We start from the raw sequence: 24,323 nt of genomic DNA, 5'->3' as shown, positions 1-24,323 counted from the left end.
GCACATTGTAAGATATTACAAATAACAATATTTGTGTAAATGGATTAAAACCTGCTTTCAGAACTTTCAGCCTGCTGATGCATTTCTTCACAGCTGATGTCAGAGCTGATGACTTCATGGTCGTTCTGCAGCATCCAGAAACCTGTCCAGAACCAGGGTGTGGAAAGGGAAAAAACTACTCAGAAAATGTGCAGAAAAGAGGAGAGATGAGGAGATTTGGACAACAAACATGCTGCAGACTAACAACATGCACGCATTGGTTTAAAATGTGTGCTTTAAAATAAAGACAATCTGTATTTGATAGCATGTTACAAGGAAAAGAGTGAGAAACACACTGCTGCACACCATCCAGCAGGGATGTAGGAGGGGTAAGAGCCCTCCACCCACCCTGTCCCCCTCCTCTCCCACCTTTCCCTCCCCTCTTCTCCCCTTGGCAACGTGCCTCAGTCACTTACTCCACTCCCTCTTCCAGTCTCTCCCTCTTCCCCTGAACAACTCCGGGTGCAAATCGGGAGAATTGCGGCAGAATCTGCAGCGATGATGAGGGCTGTCGGTGTGCTGTGGGCGCTGCTGGCCGCACTGGTGCCCGGCGGCGTGTCGGAGCTGGTGACGCTGGTGCAGGAACAGGTCAAGCCCGAGTCCCCCCTACTGAAACCAAAGGTTATGATCGCCATCGTGGCTCGTAACGCCGCGCACAGCCTTCCACATTACCTGGGCTGCATCGACCGGCTGGACTACCCGAAGGAGCGCATCGCGATCTGGTGAGAGCGGAACCAGCAGGGATGCTGGTGGGGGGGGGGGGGGGGGGATGTGCGTGTGACAGGAGACTAGCTTTTTAAACGTGCTTTCAGCTACTGAGCGCGGCGTGTGTGTGTGTGTGTGTGTGTGTGTGTTTGTCAGCGTGGGCTTGCAGACCTGTTGCTGTGTTTTTACGACACACTTACCTCGCGTGTCCGCCGGCATCTAAATTGCACACTATGGGAGAAGATGAAAGAGCTGCTGCGTATGTTAGAGGTTAGACTTAACCCTTAATCAGTGTTCCCTGCATCTGAGTCAGCGCAAACTTGCGGAAACTGGCTCCTAAAAGCAGCAGGACTGGTAGGTGTTGAATGGGGGGCTCACTCCGGGTGGGGGTCCAGGAGACTGTTTGCTCAAAGGAAGAGAGCGCAGACAAAGAAGGACCCTGCAGGTGAAGGGATGAAAGGAGACATTGAGTTGGTCTGACAGCAACAGGGACAGGAGGGGTGTGTGAGTTCTGGGAAGGCATGCGTAAAATGTGTGTGTGCACCTTTGCACGGTCTGAAACAGGGCTTAGTGGTTTGATAGAACTGGATAAAAACAAACAAAAAAAAAAACCAAAAAACAAAACAGAATTCAGGCCTCTTAGTAAATAAAGTAAAATAAAAAGTAAATGTTGTCACTAAATGAAAGCTCTCTATGTACCCTGAGTGTTTTCCACCAGTCATTTTGTTGTGTTTCCTACCCTTACCCTGATTTTGTTTGTCCTGGTCTGTTTCTTATTCAGATGCCCTCATAAAAAAGACAGCCATAGTACATACACCCTCAGTCAAGGTCAAAGTTTAACTAACAGAGGAAGGGGCCCTTCAGGTATGGGTGGCATCTCTTCTGAACAGCCTGTGCAGACAGAAAAGGAAATCGTTGCCTACAAAATAAACAAAAAGTATCATTACGGATCTATTTGTTGGAATTGAACTTGATTGCACCATATTGGAAGAGAATTTGGACAGGGATCCAACTCATCAACTCATCATGTTTTTGCATTTATTTCAAGTGTTATAATGTTGTATTTTCCCTGACATGGTCACTTTTTTTAAACAACATTCTTTTACAAGGTGAGCTGATATTTACTCCTTGCACAGTGTGTCATGAATATGAGAATACTTTTATTTTTTACTCTAAGTTTTTGGATACAAGGCTGGTCAAAGAAACCATAAAATAATCAGATAATGATTAAAGGATATAAGCGTGTGATATATACGGTGGTGTTTCATGGTCCATAAACAAGACTAAAAAGTTTCAGTCATGAAACAATAAAAATATGTCAAACATTTAAACACTTTTTATGTTATGAACTTTCTACATTGAAAAACTGTAATTTGTTTTTTGTGGTTAAAATGGTTAAGAAAATGACATGTTTAACAGAATACAACTCAAATAGATCCATGTTTCTCTGCTCCTTGTCATCATCTTTGTTGCTAAGTTTGAATCCCAAACCACTCAGTAAATGCCTGCAGACATGTCATGACAATTTACAGTTTGCTACAGAGAGCTAATTTACTCTAATAAGAAATCTTCAGCACATCAACCCAAGCCATTGTCTGAAGCCACTGAGAACAGTTGAGGTGAAGAGTGATGCTTTGTATAGATGAGTAATAGTGGAACTGCATTTTACACCACTATACATATATTTTGGGGGACAGTGCAGAAAAATACTTCTTTTTTATTTTCATATGGAAGGATTCTCTGTTGTTTCTCCTTCAGTATTCAGCCCTGAATTGTAGATTGGATCATTTTCTTTCTGGTTTTCTGCACTGGTGCTTATTTTAAACATGACAGAGCAGGAAGAGAAAATTTCAATTATTGAACATTTCTTTTGGGATTGTGATTGAAAAGGGAGATAAAAAGAAATAAGGAGATGGCTCAAGGTTTTTACATGATGCTGTAATTTACAAAGAGAGTAATCTACTTCTCCAAAGAAAACATCGAATCATGGTAAGCTGTGGAAGTTTTGTTGGACCAAAGTTTAAGGTTGAACCTGATGACGTGATCCTTAACAAACCCGATCCCTTCTATCTCATCAACTCTGATGTCCACTGACAGTTTGAATGTTTAGTTAAATCTGCCTACTCTTTGAAGCAACCCCATCACCCCCACCCCTTGCAAGTCATCACGGGTCACTCTGGGAAGTGGCGGAACGACAAGAAAACCCCTCGCAGTGTTGCCTGAGAATGAAAGAATGCAAGGAATTAGGAAAAGGGAGGGGTGGAGAGGAGATGGTCGACGGTGTTAATATTGGGAAACTATCCAAAGGGCATAGCAGATTGGTTAATGAACATTAACATACAAACCTGACAAAATCTGCCTTCCCTACCCCCAAACCAAGAAAAAAAAACAAAAGAACAATACATATGCATTAAAAGCATGAAATATTTTGCTAAAAGACAATTCATACTCAGACACCAATTACCTGGTTGGGAAAATACTGCTTGGTGCAGGCAGGTGAAATCCACAGCAGAGATGATAAATTTCACAGTTTCATAAAGAATTCAGATAACGGGTGTGAACTCATGATGTTTCAAGAAGGTAAAAGCAAGGGAAGCAAATGACTGAGGTTAGTAAATTCTGAGCTTTAATAGACCAACGGTGAACTCTACATTTCAGGCTGCTGATAGCTCCGTGCTGCGCTTGTTGCTGACTGCTGCAGGTTGCTTGCTGGTTGTGTTCATGTGGTAGTGGAGTGCTTTCCCAGGTGCCGAGCTCAGGGTCGAGATGATTTGTTGACTTGTCAGTGTTGGACCTAAACTGGAAACAAGAGCGCTGACATCACTGGTCAATCCTCAGAAGATTTCTGTCATTAAACATTGTTTTTTTTTTCATATTTATGATGAAGTCAAGCATCCCATACGTATGACTGAATAAACACAGAGACAATGAGCTGCTTGATTTGATTTGAGGAAGGATTTTTTTTCCTTTGCATTTTATTGATCAAATTGATATAATGTTACAAAACATCTGGGGAGCCTTAAGCAGCCAACAAGTGGCTATTATTATTTTCCCAGTTGAATTTGGAAGAATGTTGAAGAACCTGAAAGCCTCAGGCATAAAATGACTGCATGAGTTGGAAATTTTCCATAGTTGCCTAAATATGAGTTTTCAGGCCTGCCTGACAGGTCCTGCCATGTTTACAGTTGCTGCTGTCAGCTGGAGAGTAGAGTTTAATGTAATTACATGCTCGCTCTACCACGAAAGGATGCTATGTGATATAACATGACATGAAATAAAAGTAAGTTATTTTCACAAGTGCACTGTGTTACGCCGTTGTAAACGGGCCGTAATAAATTGCTCTTGAAATGCTGAGTAAAATTTGTCTGTGGATTTATACTGACTGGGCTGTTGTGCTTCACAGTAGTGTGGAAAAGTTCTGGTGGCATCATCTTGAAGCATATTTATGCTTTCTAGTTAAAGGCTCTGCACACCTCCAGTGAAGGAGTCTAACCACTGAGATATTGACCTCAATCAGCAGCTTTTTAATATGCATAACTTGTACATATGATGGGCTGCTGCTTCGGCTGATGACAAGGGGGGAACTTGATCCAAGTGTGTGGAACAGATTTTCAGGCTGGAGTGAGCTGTTTTGCATTATCTGGTACTGACAGCGTGAGCATTTGTGGATGATTAACGTGGAACATTAATGTTTTATGTCGGCATGCGTTGGATCAGCACCAGCATTTACTGCTAAAAAGAGCTTGTCTAATTATTTATTATAGTTGGTTTTAAGTGTAATGATGAATTTTGCAAGCTTGTGTGTATTTTGACGCATATTCCTGTGTTATTGATGGGTGTTTGTGTCTTCCAGCTCTCCTGGCTTAGGCTCCTTTTTTCCATTCACTCTTTCATCACCTACATAGGACCCACAGTGAGAATAGTGCAGAGTAATAGGATGCAATCATCTTTGAGATCCCAACCAGCATCACTGGAGGAGTCATATTCTGCTGTCACATCCACTCTGTGGGAAACTTTGAAGGTCTTTAAACATCTTCTCCTATTTTTGATGTAATTTCCAGACACTCAAGGTGACATTTTCCAGATAAGCAGATTGAAATGAAACAAGGTCACTGAACAGAAGGAATCCACAACTGAAGCTTTATGTATCTCCAAGCATCCCAGCCTCACACACATCCACCTTTTTGCAAAAGATTCAAAATGAACGGCTTCATTTAGGCACAAACAATGCAGTTTTAGTCGATTTTGAGATGAGATTGCAACTATCTGGTTGGGTCTTGTGATCCTTCTGAGTCTGTCAGCCTCTGCTTTTCATCTGATATGAAATACTGACTAGAACTGATTCACAGGACTATAGGTTATTGATCCCTAAAAGGTTGAATGTTCAAGTCCCGGCATCACCGAGTTACCTCTACCACAAACCTTGACCCTGTTTGGCCTTTGAACGAGGTCCTTAACTAACACTTAACCTTATCTGCTCCAGCAGCACCTTTGCCTCTCTGACCCTGTGCTCTGGCCTCAGCTTCCTAACAAGCTGGGATATGCAAAACAACTAAATGTCTCATGATCTATGATAGAAGTTTGAGCAACTTCCTCTTATGAGGAGGAAAAATAGATTGTTATTTGAAAATGAGTTGCTGCTTGATACATTGTTATTGTTTGCAGAAGCTCAGACACTCAGTGATGGTTTACTTTACTATGTCGTAATAAAGTTCCATTGTCTGGATCTGGTTGGGTCTTGTGATCCTTCTGAGTCTGTCAGCCTCTGCTTTTCATCTGATATGAAATACTGACTAGAACTGATTCACAGGACTATAGGTTATTGATCCCTAAAAGGTTGAATGTTCAAGACCCTTACTCTAAGAATATTTGTTTTTTAAACAAAGAAATAGGTCTAAACAAGTGGGAATCTGTTGTCATCTGTGAACAATAGTGACTCATCACAATAGCAGTGTATTGAATATGTGTCTGCTTGTGTTTGTTCCAATGATGGATGATCATGAAGAGCAGCTTCATTAAGTGCATGAAATAGTGAAGGCCATATGGTTTGTTATGCGTCACTTTGAAATGAGCAAGTTTGGACTGTTCTGAGTTTGTTTTTTTTTACATTTTATTTGAGCTTTGATTATTCATATTGAGTTACCTTATGTATAAAATATGCTATATAAAAAATTTGCCTTGCATTGCTCATATAGCTGCAGGGAATCTGTGGAAGGAACTTTCTTTCACACCTGATGATGAGGTGTTATTACACTTGAGCAAAGTGGCTATTTTCCAAACACAGTGACTGCAGAGCTTAATCTTTGCCAGCCCTGCGTTCAACCAGGAAACTCTCTTTGAAGCTTGAGGGGATGCAGCTGATGATGAACCTGCCAATAGACCAGCCCTTTCCTCTTTGCCCTGTAGCAAGAAAGTTTTCATGGGAAACTCGAGGCTGCAATCTTGGCATATCTGTTCGGTCAGGTGCCAAAAAAAGAATGTACTTTCCAGTCCCCGGGGCTTTTGAAGCTATGTAGTCTCTCCCCTGAAGTGGAAATGGTTATTTGTGTAGCTGGCTTCATACAGCAAAGTTTTGGTTAAAAGCTGCATGTGTTTCAGCAAACTGCAACTGCAGTATTGTCAGATACTGGCAGTGCAGCAAACAGCTGAAGACAACAGTAGTAAACATCTCATCACAGCTGTTAAAATGGATATGAGGGAGCCATATTAGATGAGGTGGTTGCAAAGAGGAAGAAAAAGACTGATCTTTGAGGCGGCAACATTTTTAGAAGAGTGTTTTTATGACTTGTGGGACTGTCATTATAAAGGCACAGTTCATGTTCTCATTTAGGAAATATAATTTTAATCCTGTTAATCTGTCTGTCTCATCAGTTTAACAGCCTAATCCCACATTCCCTCTTTTTTCCTTCCCACCTCCCCTCTTTTCCCATTTTCTCTCTTTAACAACTCTTGTTCTTCCATCTTTAGCTCCATGTTTCCCCTTTACCCATCTCTCATTTGCTCATTCTTTACATTATTACTTTGAAGGTTCAAACATAAAACAGACAAGTACTAATTCAATACAAATACTTACATTGATGCAAAATGCAATGAAACAGGAAAATTAAACTGTTTCAGAACAAATATCAATACTTTTATTACCAGTAAAACATCAAAGTCTCTTCCTCACTTGCTCACTAAAGATGTATAATCAAAGTCAACCTTGAGCAATTTCCTCTTATGAAGACTGAGTTTGCATTTTGGAATAATATATAAATATCAAATGATTTGCAGAAATCAGAGAGAAGAAAATTCAGCACTCATGTCTGAAAACACACTGGATTTGAGGCTCATTTTCCCAGATTAGACATTTTTTTCTGTCCTTAAAGTGGTGAAAAAACAGCAAATATTCAGTGAGCAGGTTGAAATGGTGAATAGCCATTATAGGAGAGTAGCTTTCAACATCAGTCAGTACATGCGGTATTTTGTATCCCAGTATGATAAATGTTTTTTGCTTTGAATTTATAAATGTTGGACATCGCATGTCAGTGTGACTGGGACACCTCTGTTGACCCTCAGCGCTGTGAGGAATTTTAGTCTCGTGGTTCTGTCTCATCAAAGCCCTCCCCCCACCTACTCTTCTCCCTCCTTTCCCCCTCATCTCTTTACCCATCGACCCCCTCCTACTTCTCCTTTGCCCTCTTAGGCCATCAACAAACTGACGGCCACGTCAGCTAAGAAGTAAAGCCACAGCACTGTAGTTATTATGTTTAAAGACCACCATGGTCGGGACTGAAAGAGGCATTCTTTGCTTCTTGATTACACATAGTGCACAGTCATTATTGGCAGTGATATTAGATAGTTTATTGAATCAACTATCAGGTGACACTTGCCTGCAGGGTCTTTTCAGACCTGTGTTTATCTGAAAGAGCCACTTTCAGAGACAAGCCTCTGTATTTAGGGTCAGGTTAGCCGACACACTTTTCTGGAGTGGGTTGTTGCCAGAGGTGAGGAGCGCCAGGAAGAGATGAAGAAATGTTAATGATCAGGTTAGGTGAAGGAGGGTAATAGTTGACCAATGTGTTGCAGGTTTCTGTGCTGCAGTCAGGCACAAATTTTGGGTTGATGGCTGTAATTTGAGGTGATATACCATCTTCAGTGGTGTTTAACATACTTTTTCTTTTCTCTCACAGGATTACAATAGCAAGGCAGCAACATTAGTATTTTTTGCAACGCATTGTGAGTTGTTTAGTAGGGTGGTATCAATAACATAGGTTACCTAGATTCCAAGTTTCCAAGCATTTGTGAGATGTTTTGGAAAAATCCCAATCACATGACATCTCCAAAGATCCTGTGTGGATGCTTGATTTATTCTTTTTTGATTGCATGATGGGAACCAGACAATATTAGGCAGGTTACACCATTCCCCTGCAGTTTTACTGTTTAAAGAGGACTAAAAAGCAAGAAGGGACCATTTAGAAGTTTTATCTTTTATCGAAAGAGTCAGACATGAATCTTGTGCAGTAGGTGCACATGAAAGACCGATTCCTCCAGATTAGATAATGGGAAGAATAAATGGACATCCTTGGAGTGATACGGAGGGGGAGTGGTGGGATGTGTAGGTGAAAGCTCAGGATGCATGTGTTGTCCAGATGCTGATCAGAAATTCAGAGAAGAGAGGAAGCCTAATACCTGAGCTGCAGGCAACAAAATAATGAGACTGTAGCTCATTGTAAACTTCAGAAGAGTAACGTGAAGAGGCAAGAGGGGTAAGAGGGGTAAGAGAGAGAGTTATAAAGGTATGGAGGGATAAAAAAGAAGACTGTTGTGTATTTCTGTCATATGGAAACCCGTGCCTCATCACATCGCTTCCTTTGCTGTGCAGAGAGTGCTGCACATTCAGTATGATTTCACTTTGCATTGGCAGATGAGCTGAATAATCTGGTAGATTTGAAAAGAGCTTCAGAGTCTCTGACCTGAGATCAGTCTAAGAAAATTGCCTTTCAGCAGCAGCGGCTGGTCTTGCCTGGAGAAAGAGGAAATTAAGGAATAGGAGCACATAGCAGGAGTTGCTTCCAGAAGAAGAATGAATCTACTAAAATGGACTGAGATGGAGGAGAGGATGAGTCTGGGAAATGAAAGCATGCAGAAAACGCGAGGGATTTCTGCACACAAAATGTGCTCTGTGTTCTTCCTTATGAAGCCTTTAGAGGGAAATAAACAAGCCTTTTGCTACAGTCCATATGTTTCTATGTACATGCAGTGTCCGAATGCTGCCATGGGTCATGCATCACTTTGTTTCACATATCTAGAAATGAGAGGGCTCTAAGATGCAAAGGCTTGTTATGGAAATCACACAGTGTACTCAGTCCTGAGAGCACGGAGCGGCGAGGCAGGAGGAGGGCTGATCTTCCAGCATCTGAACCAAAATACAGAACTGTGGAAGCTGAACTAGCCTGCATTTATTTATGTTACACTTCCAAGCAGTCAGTCTTTCTTCTAATCTTTTTAAGTGGTTTTGGACCAAAGTTCTCCATGCTTTCTGAAGGTCTTTCAAACTTTTCTTTGGACACTGATATCTTTGTAGTTTTTTAGTACTGTCCTTGTACTTTACTATATTTAGAGAAGTGCTTTTTTTTTGTGTTTGGTTGTTAATCCATTTAAAACTTACCAGTGAAGCATTCAAGAAAACAAAAAAACCCAAACATAACAGCTCTAGCCACTCTATTATTTTTTAGTCTTGCATCTTTTGCTTTGAAAATGAAAAAAAGACAAAAATGAAACAGTTTGGCTGATACAAAATAGTATTTTTTACCAGCTATTAGTAAAAACCTGGCATAACTCTGTTTGTATAGAGTTGTTTTAAAATGCAGAACACAAACAATGATGCATCTGTCTTGAAAAAAAAATCTACATCACGTGAAAAGTAAAATAAAGTTTGAAGTAAAACAAAACAAAACAAAAAAAAAAATCCGCAAAGAGGTGACTTAAAATCTGAGAGGCTCTTCACTTCATCTTCATTTCATCCATTAGTTGTTGTTGGAGCTTCATCAGAAATAGTTCCTTCTCAAGGAGGAGAACTTGGCAGAAAAAGCTTGTTCATGCCAAATAATACAAAAACTGAACTGAAATTCAGTGTCATCATCTCTGTTTTTTCACTTGTCCTGTTGTAGTATTCAGATAAATCTGGCTGCAGTGTTGTACTGAACAAATTGGCTTTCTTTATTACTGAAATTTACATAAACCTGACAAGATGAGACAAAAAAGGACAAAGAAAAACAGAAAAGAGAAAAATAGTGGTGAGTAGAAAGGGGAGATAAAGATACACCAGATACAACAGCTCTTCAATCCAAACAGAAACACCTACTACAAAATATAAGACCTGTACAGAAACATGACAGAGAACGTTCTGTTTGACGTTTGGAAGAAATAAACATTAAAAGAAAAGCATTTATCACAACAACAAAATACCAGGAACACACGAAACCAAAAAAGTAAACAAAAACAGCTATTAGTGTGCTGACCCACAGGACGACACAGTGACTGCCATCAGTTTGCAGAATATGAGGAACGAAGAGTGATGGTGGTGATGGGGCAAACGCTGCTGCGCCTCAGCAAAGGTCGCTGCCAGACTAGGTGGGCCTCAACACCTGGAGGAACACCAGCAATCCTGGAGCACAGAACCCAGCTAACACACCACAGACACGACCACGTATCCATCCACAAGGCGGCAGAGGAAGGCCCCAGCCAGAGCCCACCGCATGGCCACGGGACACAGACCCCAGCAGGCTCTGATTAACAGCTGCTAACCCCACTGGGCACCAGTCACCCAGAAAAGTCACCAGTTCCCAGAGCCCTGCCTGTTGCCCCATATGCCTCCAGTGAGATCAGTTTGGTTGACAATCGCACCAGTTTAAAATCTGTGTATGTACTGAAGGAACAGTTCCCGTGGTGTCAAACCTTTCCTAACAGATGAAAAGAGGTTTGCTTCAACCTTGAACTGGATGATCGCCTGCCAAAAACAGCCTGTAAAAAGTGAGAAATGACTCAAGTGAAAGTCCTACAAAGTTATCCCCATCATTTCTATGCCCTGAAGGGGCTTCATTTGACTTGTTAAACCTTAATAAATTCTAGTTTGGTACAACACATGCATATTTCAGCTACTATTTACCAGATAAACAACATAACATAAACATTCACGTATGTTCATCATATTCATTTATCACCTCCTTTATCTTACTAACTCTGGTTGCCTCTTACATTTCATCAACAAGCACACAACTCAGACATACTGCATGTTCCCATACAGGGATGTATTGTTTAACTCTGAAGTTTGCTGATGGGAATTCTGCCTGGAGGCTGGTCTGTCCTGCGCGACATGTGGAAACACATTTATTTCCTCCAGCGATTAGCAGCTGAAGAAATATGAAGATGTGTTTGAGCATCTATCATTATCCTCCAGTCAGGTGTTTTTGTGTAAGCTGAGCTCATGCTGAAGTGTTTTTTTTTTCTTTAGTGCAGTTATGAACTCATCCAGACAAGTGTGCACTTGCTATAACACGCAATTTTACCTTTGACATGCTCATTTAAAATTCTAAACTAGCACTGGTGCAATGCATAAATAACAGGTCAGTGTCCTGTAAAAAGCATTCCTCGGACACAAAAATGATCATCCTTATGCTTTGCCACACATTTGAAAGTACACACACACACACACACACACACACACACACACACACACACACACACACACACACACACACACACACACACACATCGTGTTAGAGTTATTGGCCATGTGAGTTGTGCTCCTTCCCCAGCTGTTTGTGTTGGAAGAATTTATCTGTCCAGCTGAAGCTGACTGATAATCCATGCAGCAAATCCATGTGTGAATTTTTTTCATTGTCACTCACAGTCATGTGTGTGTCCTGTGTATGGCTGTTTACCATGCAAAGAGCAGGTGTTGGACATTCACATGCTGAAAGTATAGAAAATGTGTGTATGTGTTTCTATCTCTGTTCACCCAGTCTAAAATTAGGTGCGATTTGGAGACAGTGCAGCAAGGAATATTACAGCAAGCAGTGGAAAACTCCAACACACTTAGTGTGTGTGTATGTTTGCATACACACACACAAGGACGGGCTGTAGCCTTGCATCCTGTTGATCTTTCTTCTTAAAATGACCTTCTAAATGCGTGGAGAGGAAGGAACAGGTGATATTTATATTAATGATGCCCTCAAACTTGAACTGATAAAGTGCTACCCTCTTGCTTGTTTACATTTTTAATTTCTCTTGCAGAAATTTACCTACACACAAACACACATGCATGCACACACAGACACACACACACACACACACTGTCAACTACTCATACAGTGGTCACAGTGTCTTCTGAGTGAGCTCTAAGAGCTGAGGTGGAAATCTCTGCAAAGAAACAGACGCAGAGAGCAAACCACAGTGGTGACAAACCAGCAGCCGCACCTTCGCTAACTTCATTTTACTTCACTTGTGTTTGTATATGTGTTTGTATAAATTGGTGTTTTGTCAGTTTACTTTTGCAAAGTCTTGAGCGGTTTTTCACATAATGCATTAGTTCAATTTTAAATTAAGGCTCAAAAGAGCTGCAGGTTTGTCTGGCTCTTCTGCTTTTTGTAGGCTTACCAATATTAGGGAGCATTAGAGCTTGACTTTTTTGTAACCAAAACCTCTTACAATGACATCATTGTGCACAGTGGCTCCTTAGACTGTGTCTGTTTTTCAGCACTGCGGCTAATTAAGCAACAAGCTTTTTCTTGCTACACTGAAGTTGTCAGTAGTAACATCAGACAGTTATTAGACTAAATGTCTTCTTCCATAACATTCTCTCAGCATGTCCTGGATTACACTACCACAACCTGTTCAATCAGCCTCAGCCTTCTACATTTATTGTTTAATGTTGCTGACAGTCTTGGCGTGATGTGTTTGTGTCCAGGTGTTTAGCAGATGCACCCCCAACAGGCTGTGTGTTGAATATTGGAATTAAAACTGTGGCTCTTGACTTTAATGACAACTTGGATTGTCTGATTGGTGTTAAAGGGCAGCGACAGACCATAATGTTGACAACACCACTGCGATGTTGAGAGAATGGCTGAAGAGAGCTCAGAGCATTTACCACTACGTGGAGTGGAGACCATTAGAGGAACCAAGGTGAGTTTCTGTCAATGAGAACTATTTAAAAAGTCTTTCCTTTCTTTGTTTCATATAATGTTAAGAACAATAATGCTAAAGTCCAGTTTCTCTAAGTGACTCTTTACGTTTTTGCATCAGATCCTACACAGATGAGTGGGGACCAAAGCACTGGCCTCCCTCCAGATTCAACCATGTAATGAAGCTGAGACAGGCAGCTCTGAAGTCTGCTAGGGAGAGATGGGCAGACTACATACTGGTAACTCCTCTGATTAAAGCTGAACTATGGAATATTGTGGATCAGGATAATTATATGAAGCTTGACAGCAGCAGTGTGGACTCTGCTGGAAAGACAAGTCCCCCTCCTGAGTGTGCACACATTAAATTTTATACTAATGTAAGATATTATCCCAAAACATGAATGGTGGATTAAGCTGTCGTTGCTAATTTTGTTAGAATAAGACGATCGGCAGAGGTTATGAGGAGTTTGATGTTTCAGTTTAATAACAGTGTAGTTCTTCTGCATGAACGACTCATCAGGCCAGCTGGAGAAAGACTGACATGTCGTACATTTGTAGATTTGTGTCAGAATGTGTAACTTTGCCAAAGTACACTTCATTTGTTAAGATTATTCAGCTTCCTTCAAATTATTAGCATATAAGTCTCTCTGCTTTCTGCACATCCTGATGGATCTGGGGCTCAGAGCATGCTCCTCTGTAGTTTGTTGACAGCGACAACTTGTTGACCAACCCTCGAGTGCTGCACCTTCTGATGGCTGAGAATTTAACCTTGGTGGCTCCCATGTTGGAGTCTCGCTCTCTGTACTCCAACTTCTGGTGTGGCATCACCCCACAGGTGCGGTTTGGATTTTAATCCCTCCATCTGTCCATCTGCTCAGTTAGATGTATTATCTGAACTGTGTGTTCTTAATTTCCCTCCACCTTGTCAGGGTTACTATAAGCGAACACCTGACTATCAGCCTATCAGGGAGTGGAAAAGGCTTGGCTGCTTCCCTGTTCCCATGGTGCACAGCACCTTCCTATTGGATCTACGTCGTGAATCCAGCAGAGACCTGGCCTTCTACCCACCTCACCCAGACTACAGCTGGGCATTTGATGACATCATGGTGTTTGCCTTCTCAGCACGCCAAGCAGGTCAGTTTGAAACCTGCAGCAGACTGCAAGGCTTATAGAAGGGATGCAAATGAGTCGTGCCATTTACACTTACATAAACAGAGGACTTTTAGTAACTTATTAAACTTTTTCATTAGTAGATGGCTGCAAACTTTTCTTTGCATTATACACAGGCTGTTTAACACAAAGGTTTTTTTTTAATGATTATATGCACATGGCAGAATAAAGATAAATGGGTACATGTGTGTTGTTTGTGCATGGTTGTAGGCTGCAGTGTTTATAGATTTTTTTCTGCTTGATGTGAATAATCACCTACCAGGGAACAAACAGGGTCTTGACAGGAAAACAAACATATAAGCATTTACATAAACATTAACAGATGGGAACTTAATATCACACGCAGCGTCTCTGAATTTCTTCCATCTCACAGATTAGTTCCACCACCTTATATATATATATATATATATATATATATATATATATATATATATATATATATATATATATATATATATATATATATATATATATATATATATATATATATATATATATATATATATATGTATATATATATATATGTATATATATATATGTATATATATATATATGTATATATATATATATAGATTGCATTTTATTGTATAAAATGTGTAAAGTCAGATTATACACAACAACATAACACATTCTTTCCCTGCAACAACAATGCAACATAGCAGGCTCTTAACCAGTGACATTTTTGCCCTTACACAAAACCAGTTGCATCATCTTCTGGTGATTGTCCTCACTACCCTGAACCAAGTTGTCTGTTCAGCATAGAAAAAGATGTCAATTGAAATGAATGTTAATAAATAATAATAATAATAAGAAATTAAATAAACAGGGATAAAAAAAAAATTACAGTAAAGGTCACACATAAAAGTTAGAAGTGTATGTCCAATGTATCAGTAGGATAGTACCGATCTTAGCTCTGGTGAATTAATATTACAGTCAATATGTGCAAATAATGATACTTAAATAATAATAAATATGTAATCTATTTAAATATGTAATCTATAATCTATAAAATATTCTTTGTGTCTCCACTTGAGATACTGATGCATTGACAGTAACAGTGATTTAGGTTAATGACTAAATATGTTATAATAAAAAGTGAAACATATGCAAAGTGATGCACAATATCAGCAACATGTCCATAATGCAAAAGCACTGTTAACTAGCAAACATCAGCATCCGGACAGCAAACAGCAATATATGACACAATGAGCTGTGTTTTTACATTCTTTATAGGCATGACTTAATTATCATTGATAGTGTTATAATGACACAAAAACTGAATAAAGAACATATAAACAACCCAATAAGAAATAGGCTGAAAGATCGACATTCTGAAACATATTCATGCTGTACTTGGAGGAAAAGAGATGCTGATAAGTATTATTGGGGAAACATACAAATTTGAGCAGCATTCTCCAGTTAAATAAAGAAAAATGGAACAAAAAGGATTGAAAGGTGGAGGATGCTGAGCAATACCACAGTCTGTAGGCAGAAGACAGATTAAAGGAGGGAACCGACAATAAAAATTAATTGTAAATGGAGTGACATCTGGACACATTTTAATGGCACAGACAGCACTGGAGGCAGAAGATTGATGAGTCATGTGGAGCAGGATTTGCAAACAGCTGCTACGTCAACAGGATTTATTGTTCACATATGTAACAGCGTTTTATGTTTTTATTTCAGTCCTTATGTAGAAATGTCATATTTAAGAAATGAGAAGATTTAGTCAGATTAAATACTTGTGGTAATATAGGTTATATGTATGCATGTATACTACTTACAGTCATTTAAGGGTGTTTTGGGAGCTGAAAGAGCTAACTCGGCTGTGCTGAACCAAATGACAGACATCTGCAAAGACCTGCACTTCACATCCCTACACCACCTCTATACTAAACAACAGAAACAGAGAAACTTGAGCAGGTGAAAGTGTTTTAATTTTGCTAGGGAAAGATCATACACACCACCTCTGCAGAGTGAGCTGAGTTTTGATACGCTTATCTTAAAATCCCTGCTGGCCAGATGTAACAGTTGAAAACAAAGAACAATGGCAGCTTCTCCTTCACTTTCTCAAAGTGGTCCATTTTTCATCAGGTGTTTCTAAGAGCAGCCTAACCTTTGTGCCACATATAACTTACAGTAGACTCTCATCTACCAAACTATTCCATGAGGACACATTCGATAAACATAGGTGTAAATAAGATATAATATACTAGTACATGGTAAAATGATAAGATCATTAGCATATTATCATTCACAAAATCATTACAGTCATTAACCAGGGAATGCTCAGCATGTTGGGGAATGTGTTATTAGAATATTACAAGTTGAATTTAGTTGAAAAAAATTGCACTTTTTTAAATACAAATTTAATTTTGTTTTATTTTATTTTGTTTTATTTCAGATTTAGTTCATTTTATTCACTTTGTATGTTTATGTATATAGTTGTCTATTCACTTATTAATTACATATGGAGTTAACACTCTTTTATTTTACCAACATTACTGTAACAGTGGGTGGATTCAGATGAAAGGCAGATTAATCCCGTCTGAAACATGTAGAAACATTATGTAAAATAAAATAAAAGTATGCTACTGCTGAAAAAAGTTCAGGTTTTTTAAAGTTACAAACAAATAAAATTTATAACTCACATTTGCAAAGTAATTTATAGCAATAATCTGAATATTTGATTCAGCCATGCATTTTGTTCAGCCATGCATGTTATTTGAACTGCTTATTTAGCTTTAGAAATATCTTTACAAGTTACATTTGCTCATCATAATACAATTTATTTATTGGTGAAAGTTTGTAACTTACGTTCAGAAAGCAGGTAAAGTTTACAGTAAGAATAGAGGACATGTTGGCGGAAGGACAAGCGTCCACTGTGGTCTCATCTCCGTGTTTATTTGATGTGTTTGGGTTAAGAGGTCGTATTTACACAACTGTGTGTATGCATTTCTGTGTATGTGTGTTAGGTGTGCAGATGTATGTGTGTAACAGAGAACACTACGGTTTCCTGCCTGTCCCTCTAAAGGCGCAGCAAAGTGTGGAGGATGAAAGCGAGAGCTTCATACACACCATCACAGAAGCTTTGAGTGAGTAGTACACACATGCATCTGCTCACACTCACTCCACATGTTGTGACTTGGTTAATTCATCTGTCAGGCTCATCTCCTGACCTCCACAACCTTCTCGATAGCATCCTCTCAACTCTCTTCTGTTTCACTTTGTGGTTTTCTCCTCCTTCCCTTCTGTTTGCCCTCCCCCCCACCAACATCTCATTTTGCTCCTTCACAGCTTTGTCCCTGGGAAATGAGATCATTCTCTCTCCGCTGTTGTTGCTGATTCTGAATCTTTCCCCTCCTTTCTCTTGTTTGCAAACAGTTGACCATGACATCGAGCCCTCTGAGTACGTGCATTCACCGCCCACCCCCTCAGACAAGATGGGCTTCGATGAAGTAAGTTAAAGCTTTAGCTCTGCCTTCCAGAGACTTCTGTCTCTCTGTATATTTACAGTTTCATCAGGAAGTACCGCTTCCTGTTTTTGTCCCAGTTTTCTTTCTTCCTTTGTTTGATCTCATCCTTTCATCATTCCTTTCTGACATCTCCGTTTTTGTTTTTTAATTCTTAAGGATATGAAATCAGGTTTCAAAGGCTTTGTAAATATTTCCCTCAAATGTTTCATTTCATTCTGTCTAGATTTTCCTGATTAACCTGAAGCGGCGGCTGGACAGAAGAACCCGGATGCTGAAAACGATGGCCCCTCTGGGTCTCCATGCCACACTGATAGACGCAGTGGATGGAAAGTAGGTCATAAGTGCATGCACCTGATGAACTAATTTGTACGATATTGCAATGCTGACAGCAAATGCTGTGCATTGTCTGCATGCACAACAGTTTTCCTACATAACACACCTACAGCAGTTAGATAATGCTCAGTCTTCTGTCTTCAGTTTGTTACGATGCTTTTTGATTCTCTCCAAACAGAGATTTGGTATTTGTCGCAATATGCTTGACTTATTTTCCTCCCTCTGTGCCTGCTTTAATCACAGCAAAGTATGTCCTAATCCTTTCCCAAGCCTTTGTTTGCCTGGAAATGTTTGTTGCAGCCTTATGTGCATGTTTTTGCTGTCTGTTTCCACTAACAACTAAATAAGATGGATAACGTGTGCATAACGTACCTTCTTCTCCTCATCAGTCCAGCTCTTCATCTTATACTTTTCAGGGCTCTGAATACATCCCAGCTCCAGGCACTGGGAATTGAGATGATGCCGGGCTACAAAGATCCCTATTCTGGTCGTGTCCTTACCAGAGGAGAAATCGGCTGCTTCCTTAGTCATCACTCCATATGGACACAGGTCAGGGATACACAACAATACAAAATGTTGTGGAATAAAGAGGTTAAAGTTTTTGTTAGTAGGACAAAGATTTTCTAATAATTCAGCAACTGATGCTGCACAAACATTATTAATAGGAGTTTAAAAATGTCAAATTCTTAGAAGCAGTAGTAAGCTGCTGTTTGCAGCCATCAGCTCTAGATGGCAATATTTAATTTCAGAGTGTGTATTAATCGTAGCCTCATTATTCAGAGTTGTGAGAGCCAATTTGGCCATACCTTCAGTTTAGTGCTTTTTTGCAAAGGATGAATGGGTTTGTTTTTTTGTTGGGTTTTAAGGCATTGATCATAAATGAAAGATTCCCAAAATCCAAAAAAGGAGGATGTAATCAGGACATGTGGCAACGCTGCAACTAATTGTGATGATGACCAGACTGTTTGTGTTTGACCATCAGGTGATTGAACGAGGCCTCCAGAAGGTTCTGGTTTTAGAGGACGACGTGAGGTTTGAGCCCAGGTTTAAACGAAGGCTTCAGGCCATAATGGACGACATAGACCGAACCCAGCTGGACTGGGACCTCATGTGAGAATATTACAGAAACTTTAATTTGATGATAGTTTCATTTGAAGCCTTGCTATGTACAGTAATGCTCTGTCTGTCTTAGCTACGTGGGGCGGAAGCGAATGCAGGTGCAGCAGCCAGAGCAGTCAGTGGATGGGGTGAACAACTTGGTAGAAGCTGACTATTCATACTGGACGCTGGGTTACGCGCTTTCACAGCAAGGCGCCAAAAAGTTACTGGATGCTCAGCCTTTTACAAAGATGCTGCCTGTTGACGAATTCCTGCCTGTCATGTTTAATAAACACCCAAAGTAAGTCTTCTTCTTTTTCTTTTTTTTTTTTTACTTTCCTTCAGTGTAAAATTACAGTACATACGTTGCAAACACTTAATTCAGCCAACATGCATGTACTATACAAAGAATCAGATCACCAGTAATGTAGAAAAGCTGTAGTGATCCAGTTAGCAGTACCACTGGATGATGATCGCAAATACCTAGTCAGACAGTCTGGTTTCGGAACAGACGAGTAAATATTTACTGAGGACCACAGAGAGGTGATTACATGTGTACTTCTTTTCTGAATACATGCAAAAGAAATATGAAAATGCAAAATCTTAAATACATGCCATCCATGACTTTTGCCCATCCTAAAAAAAAAAAAAAAAAAAAAAAAAAGCATCCAAAACCACAAAGGCAGTTACCATCGCAGAACTACTAAAGGGCCTGCAGTGCAGTAATTATCTATACATAGACTCAAACATGCATGTTACTCTTCCTTTGGTGACTTTTTAGACTGAGGCGGTGTTTAGGCTTTTCACTGCTCGGGTGGTAAACCACAACTTCTGCTTTGTTCCACTCCAACTAATATTCTTTTCAAGTTTTCTACGTCTTTCCTTGAAACACTTTCCTGCCCCTCTTTCAGTCCCTTTCTCTCCAGCACCACCTCCCTCCTCTTCTTTCCTCACACAGGGCACAGATTGTTCTCGGGGCTCGCTCGGGGCTCGCTGCGTATGGTGCCTCGCACGGGACACAATGCCTTAATTCTGTTTCTGTCTCCTTGGGGCTTACTACTATGCCCTGCACGCCTCCACCCCCACCACCTTCAGCTTCTTAGTCTCCATCCATCTCTTTCCTGTTTCCCCCGTCTTCTAAACCACTAGTTGTGCACTCTTCTTTTTAAAATTCTAACTTTCTTCAACAGAATATAGAATTTACTTCTTTGCACAACTCCTCTGTTCCTGTGTCACCCACCTCTCTTCCCCCTTCCTTCTCTCTCGCGGAGGAATGTGGAGCAGCACGGCTCTTCCGGCTAGTTGGTGAAGGGGGACAGGATTCCCATTGATAGAGGTCTGAGCATGAGGGTGGGTTTAAGATGAACACTGTGGATATGTGTGTGTGGGGTACTTTATAAATACATGGAGATGTGTGTCCAAGGTGCAGTGTATAGATTACTAAGTACACTGTGTGTATTCACTGTTAAGAGAAGGTGAGTTTGTTTGGAGGTCAGAAAAGAGAAAGGTGGACAGAAATGTGATGCGCTTCAAGTGTTTCTAATGTAAAAGTGGCCTTTTCTACTTTTTGCATAGTAAATATTTCTATTTTCCTTTTTCTTTGACTGAGTTTTCTGACCACAAACAAAAACAGAAGAAGAAATGCATGATCACATGCAACGGTGTGGAAGATGTGTGCAGTTTGACTGCAGGTCAGCCCCTTTGAGCCTTAATAAAGGTTTAGGGTTTCACTGAGCAGTCGAGCGTTGACAGACTTTAAACAGACTGATTGGCCGGGAGAGAATAACCTCTGTGGTGACCGCTGCCTGCGACATCTCCAGGATGATGTGTCACGAGCACAGCGGCATTGAATACTCCCTCTGGAGCTTCTGCAGACTGGCAACGACACCAGTGTCTTTGCAGCAAACTAATGAACTCAGATGGTATGTTTTGGATCTGATGGGATGAAACTACGTCATAAACAGAATTACTGCTCAACTCGTGCTCATCACTGCGGTTTGGACAGATTTCAGCTTTGGTGTCTAAACTGTGATTTGCTTAGTTGTTGAATTTACTGTGAGGTTTGCTTCAAAGTTAGGCTTTAAAGGAAAGCAAATTCTGCGTAATAAGAAGTCAAGACACAAAAACAGGAACCAGAGAAGGATTGGATCTATTTTCTCTTGTCCAATGAAAAACACAAACACTCATTTGTAGCATTTCCACTGGTGATTTATAGACATGTCTGACCTCAAACCCTCAGACAAGATGTGGAAAGCAACACCTCTTATTTGCTTAATTCCTGATCCGATGGGATCATGCAAGTGTTATCTAATATTATCAACACTGAACAGTTGGACCAAGATGGCTTTACATTGCTGTTCAAAACATTTAAATCAATATGGCTAGACATTAAAAGTTTTTACTTTCCCTTTATAGGAAAGTGGCAATGGGGGGGGGGAGTTTTGCACCTACTTCTGTAATCCCACACAGGTGTTTTATGTTTTCAGTTCCAGTTACTGAGACTGCCCTGAAATGCTGGGACGAGCTGCAGCAATTTTCACAAGTCCATGAAATGTTGGTTGTTTACGTGGACTCAAACTGATGAACAAATTAAAGGATGCCTTGTCATCAGTTTGGAAGAAGAATAAAAACTGAAATGCAGGTGCAGATGTTTTTTTTTAAAAAGGAAAAAAATGTTTGCGCAGTGCAGAACATCCTGTTCTCCTATTTGACTTTTTTCACATCCTGAAAATTTGCTTTCGTGACGAAATTAAATTCCGGTAAACAGATTATAGACCGCAGAACTTCTCATTGAGGGGATTTGATGTGTCAGTAGCTTTTACAAAATGGGTTCAAATGGGTGCATGAGCTGCAGTGACCTTTGCCACAGAACAGTAACAGGGTGACATTTTACAGGCTTTAAGGTTGAAATTTTCTCCCAACCGGAAGGTTAGTGGATCAGACTTGCTTTCCCTGACATGTGTCTGGGCAAGACACTGATCTCCACGTTGCCCCATAATGTGTATATCGAGAAATTAGTGTGTGTGTGTATGTGTGAAGGGTGAATGTGCCACGTAGTGTAAAGCGCTTTGAGCTGTCAACATGACTGGAAAAGCGCTATGTAAGTACACGTCCATTTATCATTTAGGAATCATTGCACAAATGATTATAAAGGTAAAATGAAAAATATTTACTTTTTTTTTTTTCAAAAAATACAGTTTTGCAGACAATATGTGGAATTCACTTAATAGTGGAGAAATTCCACGTGAGCAAAAAAAAAAAAGTGGATTATGGTTGTTCAGAAAGGTTTGGTGGACATTTTATTCATCTTGAAGGCAGAAGTAACAAATATTCACTTTTTCAACGCTCTGAAATGCAAGAACAAAATCATGAGTCACATTGTTATGTACATATAGTGTTTAAAGGTTTTGTGTATTCCAGACTGGGAAAAAAATTCAATACTCACAATAGATGAAGTTAAATAAGCACTTGCTATTACAATGAATTTTCACATAACAGCCATCTCTGTCTCTCCCTCTATCCCCTCCTTGCCTTCCTCAGTGTTCAGTACATGTCTCATTTTGAGCCACGGGACCTGAAGGCCTTCTCCGTCGAGCCGCTGCTCATCTATCCCACCCACTACACCGGAGAGCCAGGCTACATCAGCGACACAGAGACTTCCACCATCTGGGACGACGAGGCTGTGGCCACAGACTGGGACCGGCAGCATGCCCGCAAGACAGCCCAGCAGGGTCGCATCAGGCCGGTGGCACAGAACAGTGTCACTGGAGATTCACCGCCTCCCGCAGCCCGAGCCTCACGGGATGAACTCTGAAACGGATCCATGAGACTTGGAGGAAAAGACGATTTTAATTAGTACACACAGCGGATGTCATGTGTACCAACACTTGAAAAGATACTTGAACAGTGAGCTGACTTTCCACAGATGCCTTCACACACACATACACGGGTGAATATGAGCAGAAATAAGATGCCCATCTAATCCTCTGCCTGAAGACGGGACACTAAGTAGACCAAAAAAAAAAAAAACCAGGAAGAAAAGCAGAACGAAGGCCAGCAAAACTTTCAGAAAAGCTTTATTTATTCCCCGTGAGCATCCTCTGGACATGTGGACACACAGTGGCCTGAAACTTTACATCATTTTAAAGATGTGAAAGAAAAAAAAACATTCTCAAGTGAATTGATTTTTTTTATGTTTAAGAAAATATAAAGCTATTTAAACAGAGCAGATGTGTGGTTTGTTTTTTTTTTTTATCAACCAGACAGCTGAAGAATAAAAGACCATTAAAACTTTCTAAAAACCCCCTTTTTTGTGAAAATGTGCATTAACATTACTGTATTTATGTGTTTTTAAGGATGCCGGCATGCACATGAACATATGCATGTACTTACAGGATTGACCATGTGTGTAAGGAGAGAGGCTGATGTATCATACCCAAGGGTGTCACTTCTTTGGATGATGTAATGGAGAAGCACTCAGACAAACTTGCAGAAAGAATGAAAGTGCAGCTTTTCTTACCAAGCAGCAGGGCAGCAACGGTTGCTAAAAGTTTTTGTTATTCCAAAAAGAAAATCTTTCACAGCAGGCTGGTCCTGCTTGTTAGCATTGCAGCACATTTGTCACACCGCACAAGTAGATATCAAAGTAAATGAAACAGTGTCGGTCTGAAGCTTTTACAGTTGATGTGTTTTAAGATCTTTGGGAAGGACTTTGGGTCTTTTACATTTTTCTCATCCTGGATACAGGCTTTTCTTTGTTCACTTGTGCTGCTGGGCTGAACCAATAAAACAACTTCCATACTTCTGTGTTTTTACTTTCTCTGCAGCAAAAACTAATGCAGCAGAATGCTGACTTTTGCTTTTTGAATTATTAGGGTCATTATTGTTGTAATGGCACGATGGAGTGTTTGCAGACATAAACGAATAACAAGATTTCTTGGTCTGATACGCGTTCATTTCTCTGTTAGAATAAATCAGACCAAAACAGTGCTTTCATTAGTTAATGTATATTATTGTTTAATCTATTGAGTAACAAACATAAATTCCCTCAAGTGTTCCCATGACCCTCTGGTTAGTCTCGAACAGAGGTCAGACTCTTATAAGCTTTGTGGCATTTCACCTAATTGTGGTAAAACATGAAAGGAGCTGCAGACTCCCTGTAAATGTGGTTTTTCGTAGCAGTGATCATGTAAATGACACTGCGGTGTGTTGGCTCCTGCTGTTACCGGCTGAGTGAATTTCAGCTCACAGTTTTATGGTTCCTGTCTGCTGTGAGATCTGACGAGTGAAGGCTGGAGGCAGAGAAACAGGAAAGCAGGGACTCAGAACTGGGGTTCAG

The 24,323-nt window shown here is 40.2% G+C and overlaps 1 protein-coding gene across 1 annotated transcript; it reads left to right on the top strand.

Annotated features, from left to right (window-relative positions):
* Positions 1 to 540: 540 nt before the first annotated feature.
* On the top strand, positions 541 to 23,602 carry colgalt2b (collagen beta(1-O)galactosyltransferase 2b; the record flags this gene model as incomplete). Its single annotated transcript, XM_079244829.1, has 12 exons — positions 541 to 761; positions 12,799 to 12,909; positions 13,030 to 13,147; positions 13,609 to 13,743; positions 13,838 to 14,042; positions 17,054 to 17,173; positions 17,463 to 17,536; positions 17,778 to 17,884; positions 18,304 to 18,436; positions 18,870 to 18,997; positions 19,080 to 19,286; positions 22,526 to 23,602. The coding sequence occupies 12 exons, from the start codon at positions 541 to 543 to the stop codon at positions 22,797 to 22,799; spliced, it is 1,833 nt and encodes a 610-aa protein (XP_079100955.1). The 3' UTR covers positions 22,800 to 23,602.
* Between the last annotated feature and the right edge of the window lie 721 nt (positions 23,603 to 24,323).

The sequence above is a fragment of the Telmatherina bonti genome (assembly GCF_933228915.1).
Source record: "Telmatherina bonti genome assembly, chromosome: 8".
NCBI lineage: Eukaryota > Metazoa > Chordata > Actinopteri > Atheriniformes > Telmatherinidae > Telmatherina > Telmatherina bonti.
The sequence above is the reverse complement of the archived record's forward strand: the minus strand, read 5'-3'. Positions and strand labels throughout refer to the sequence as shown.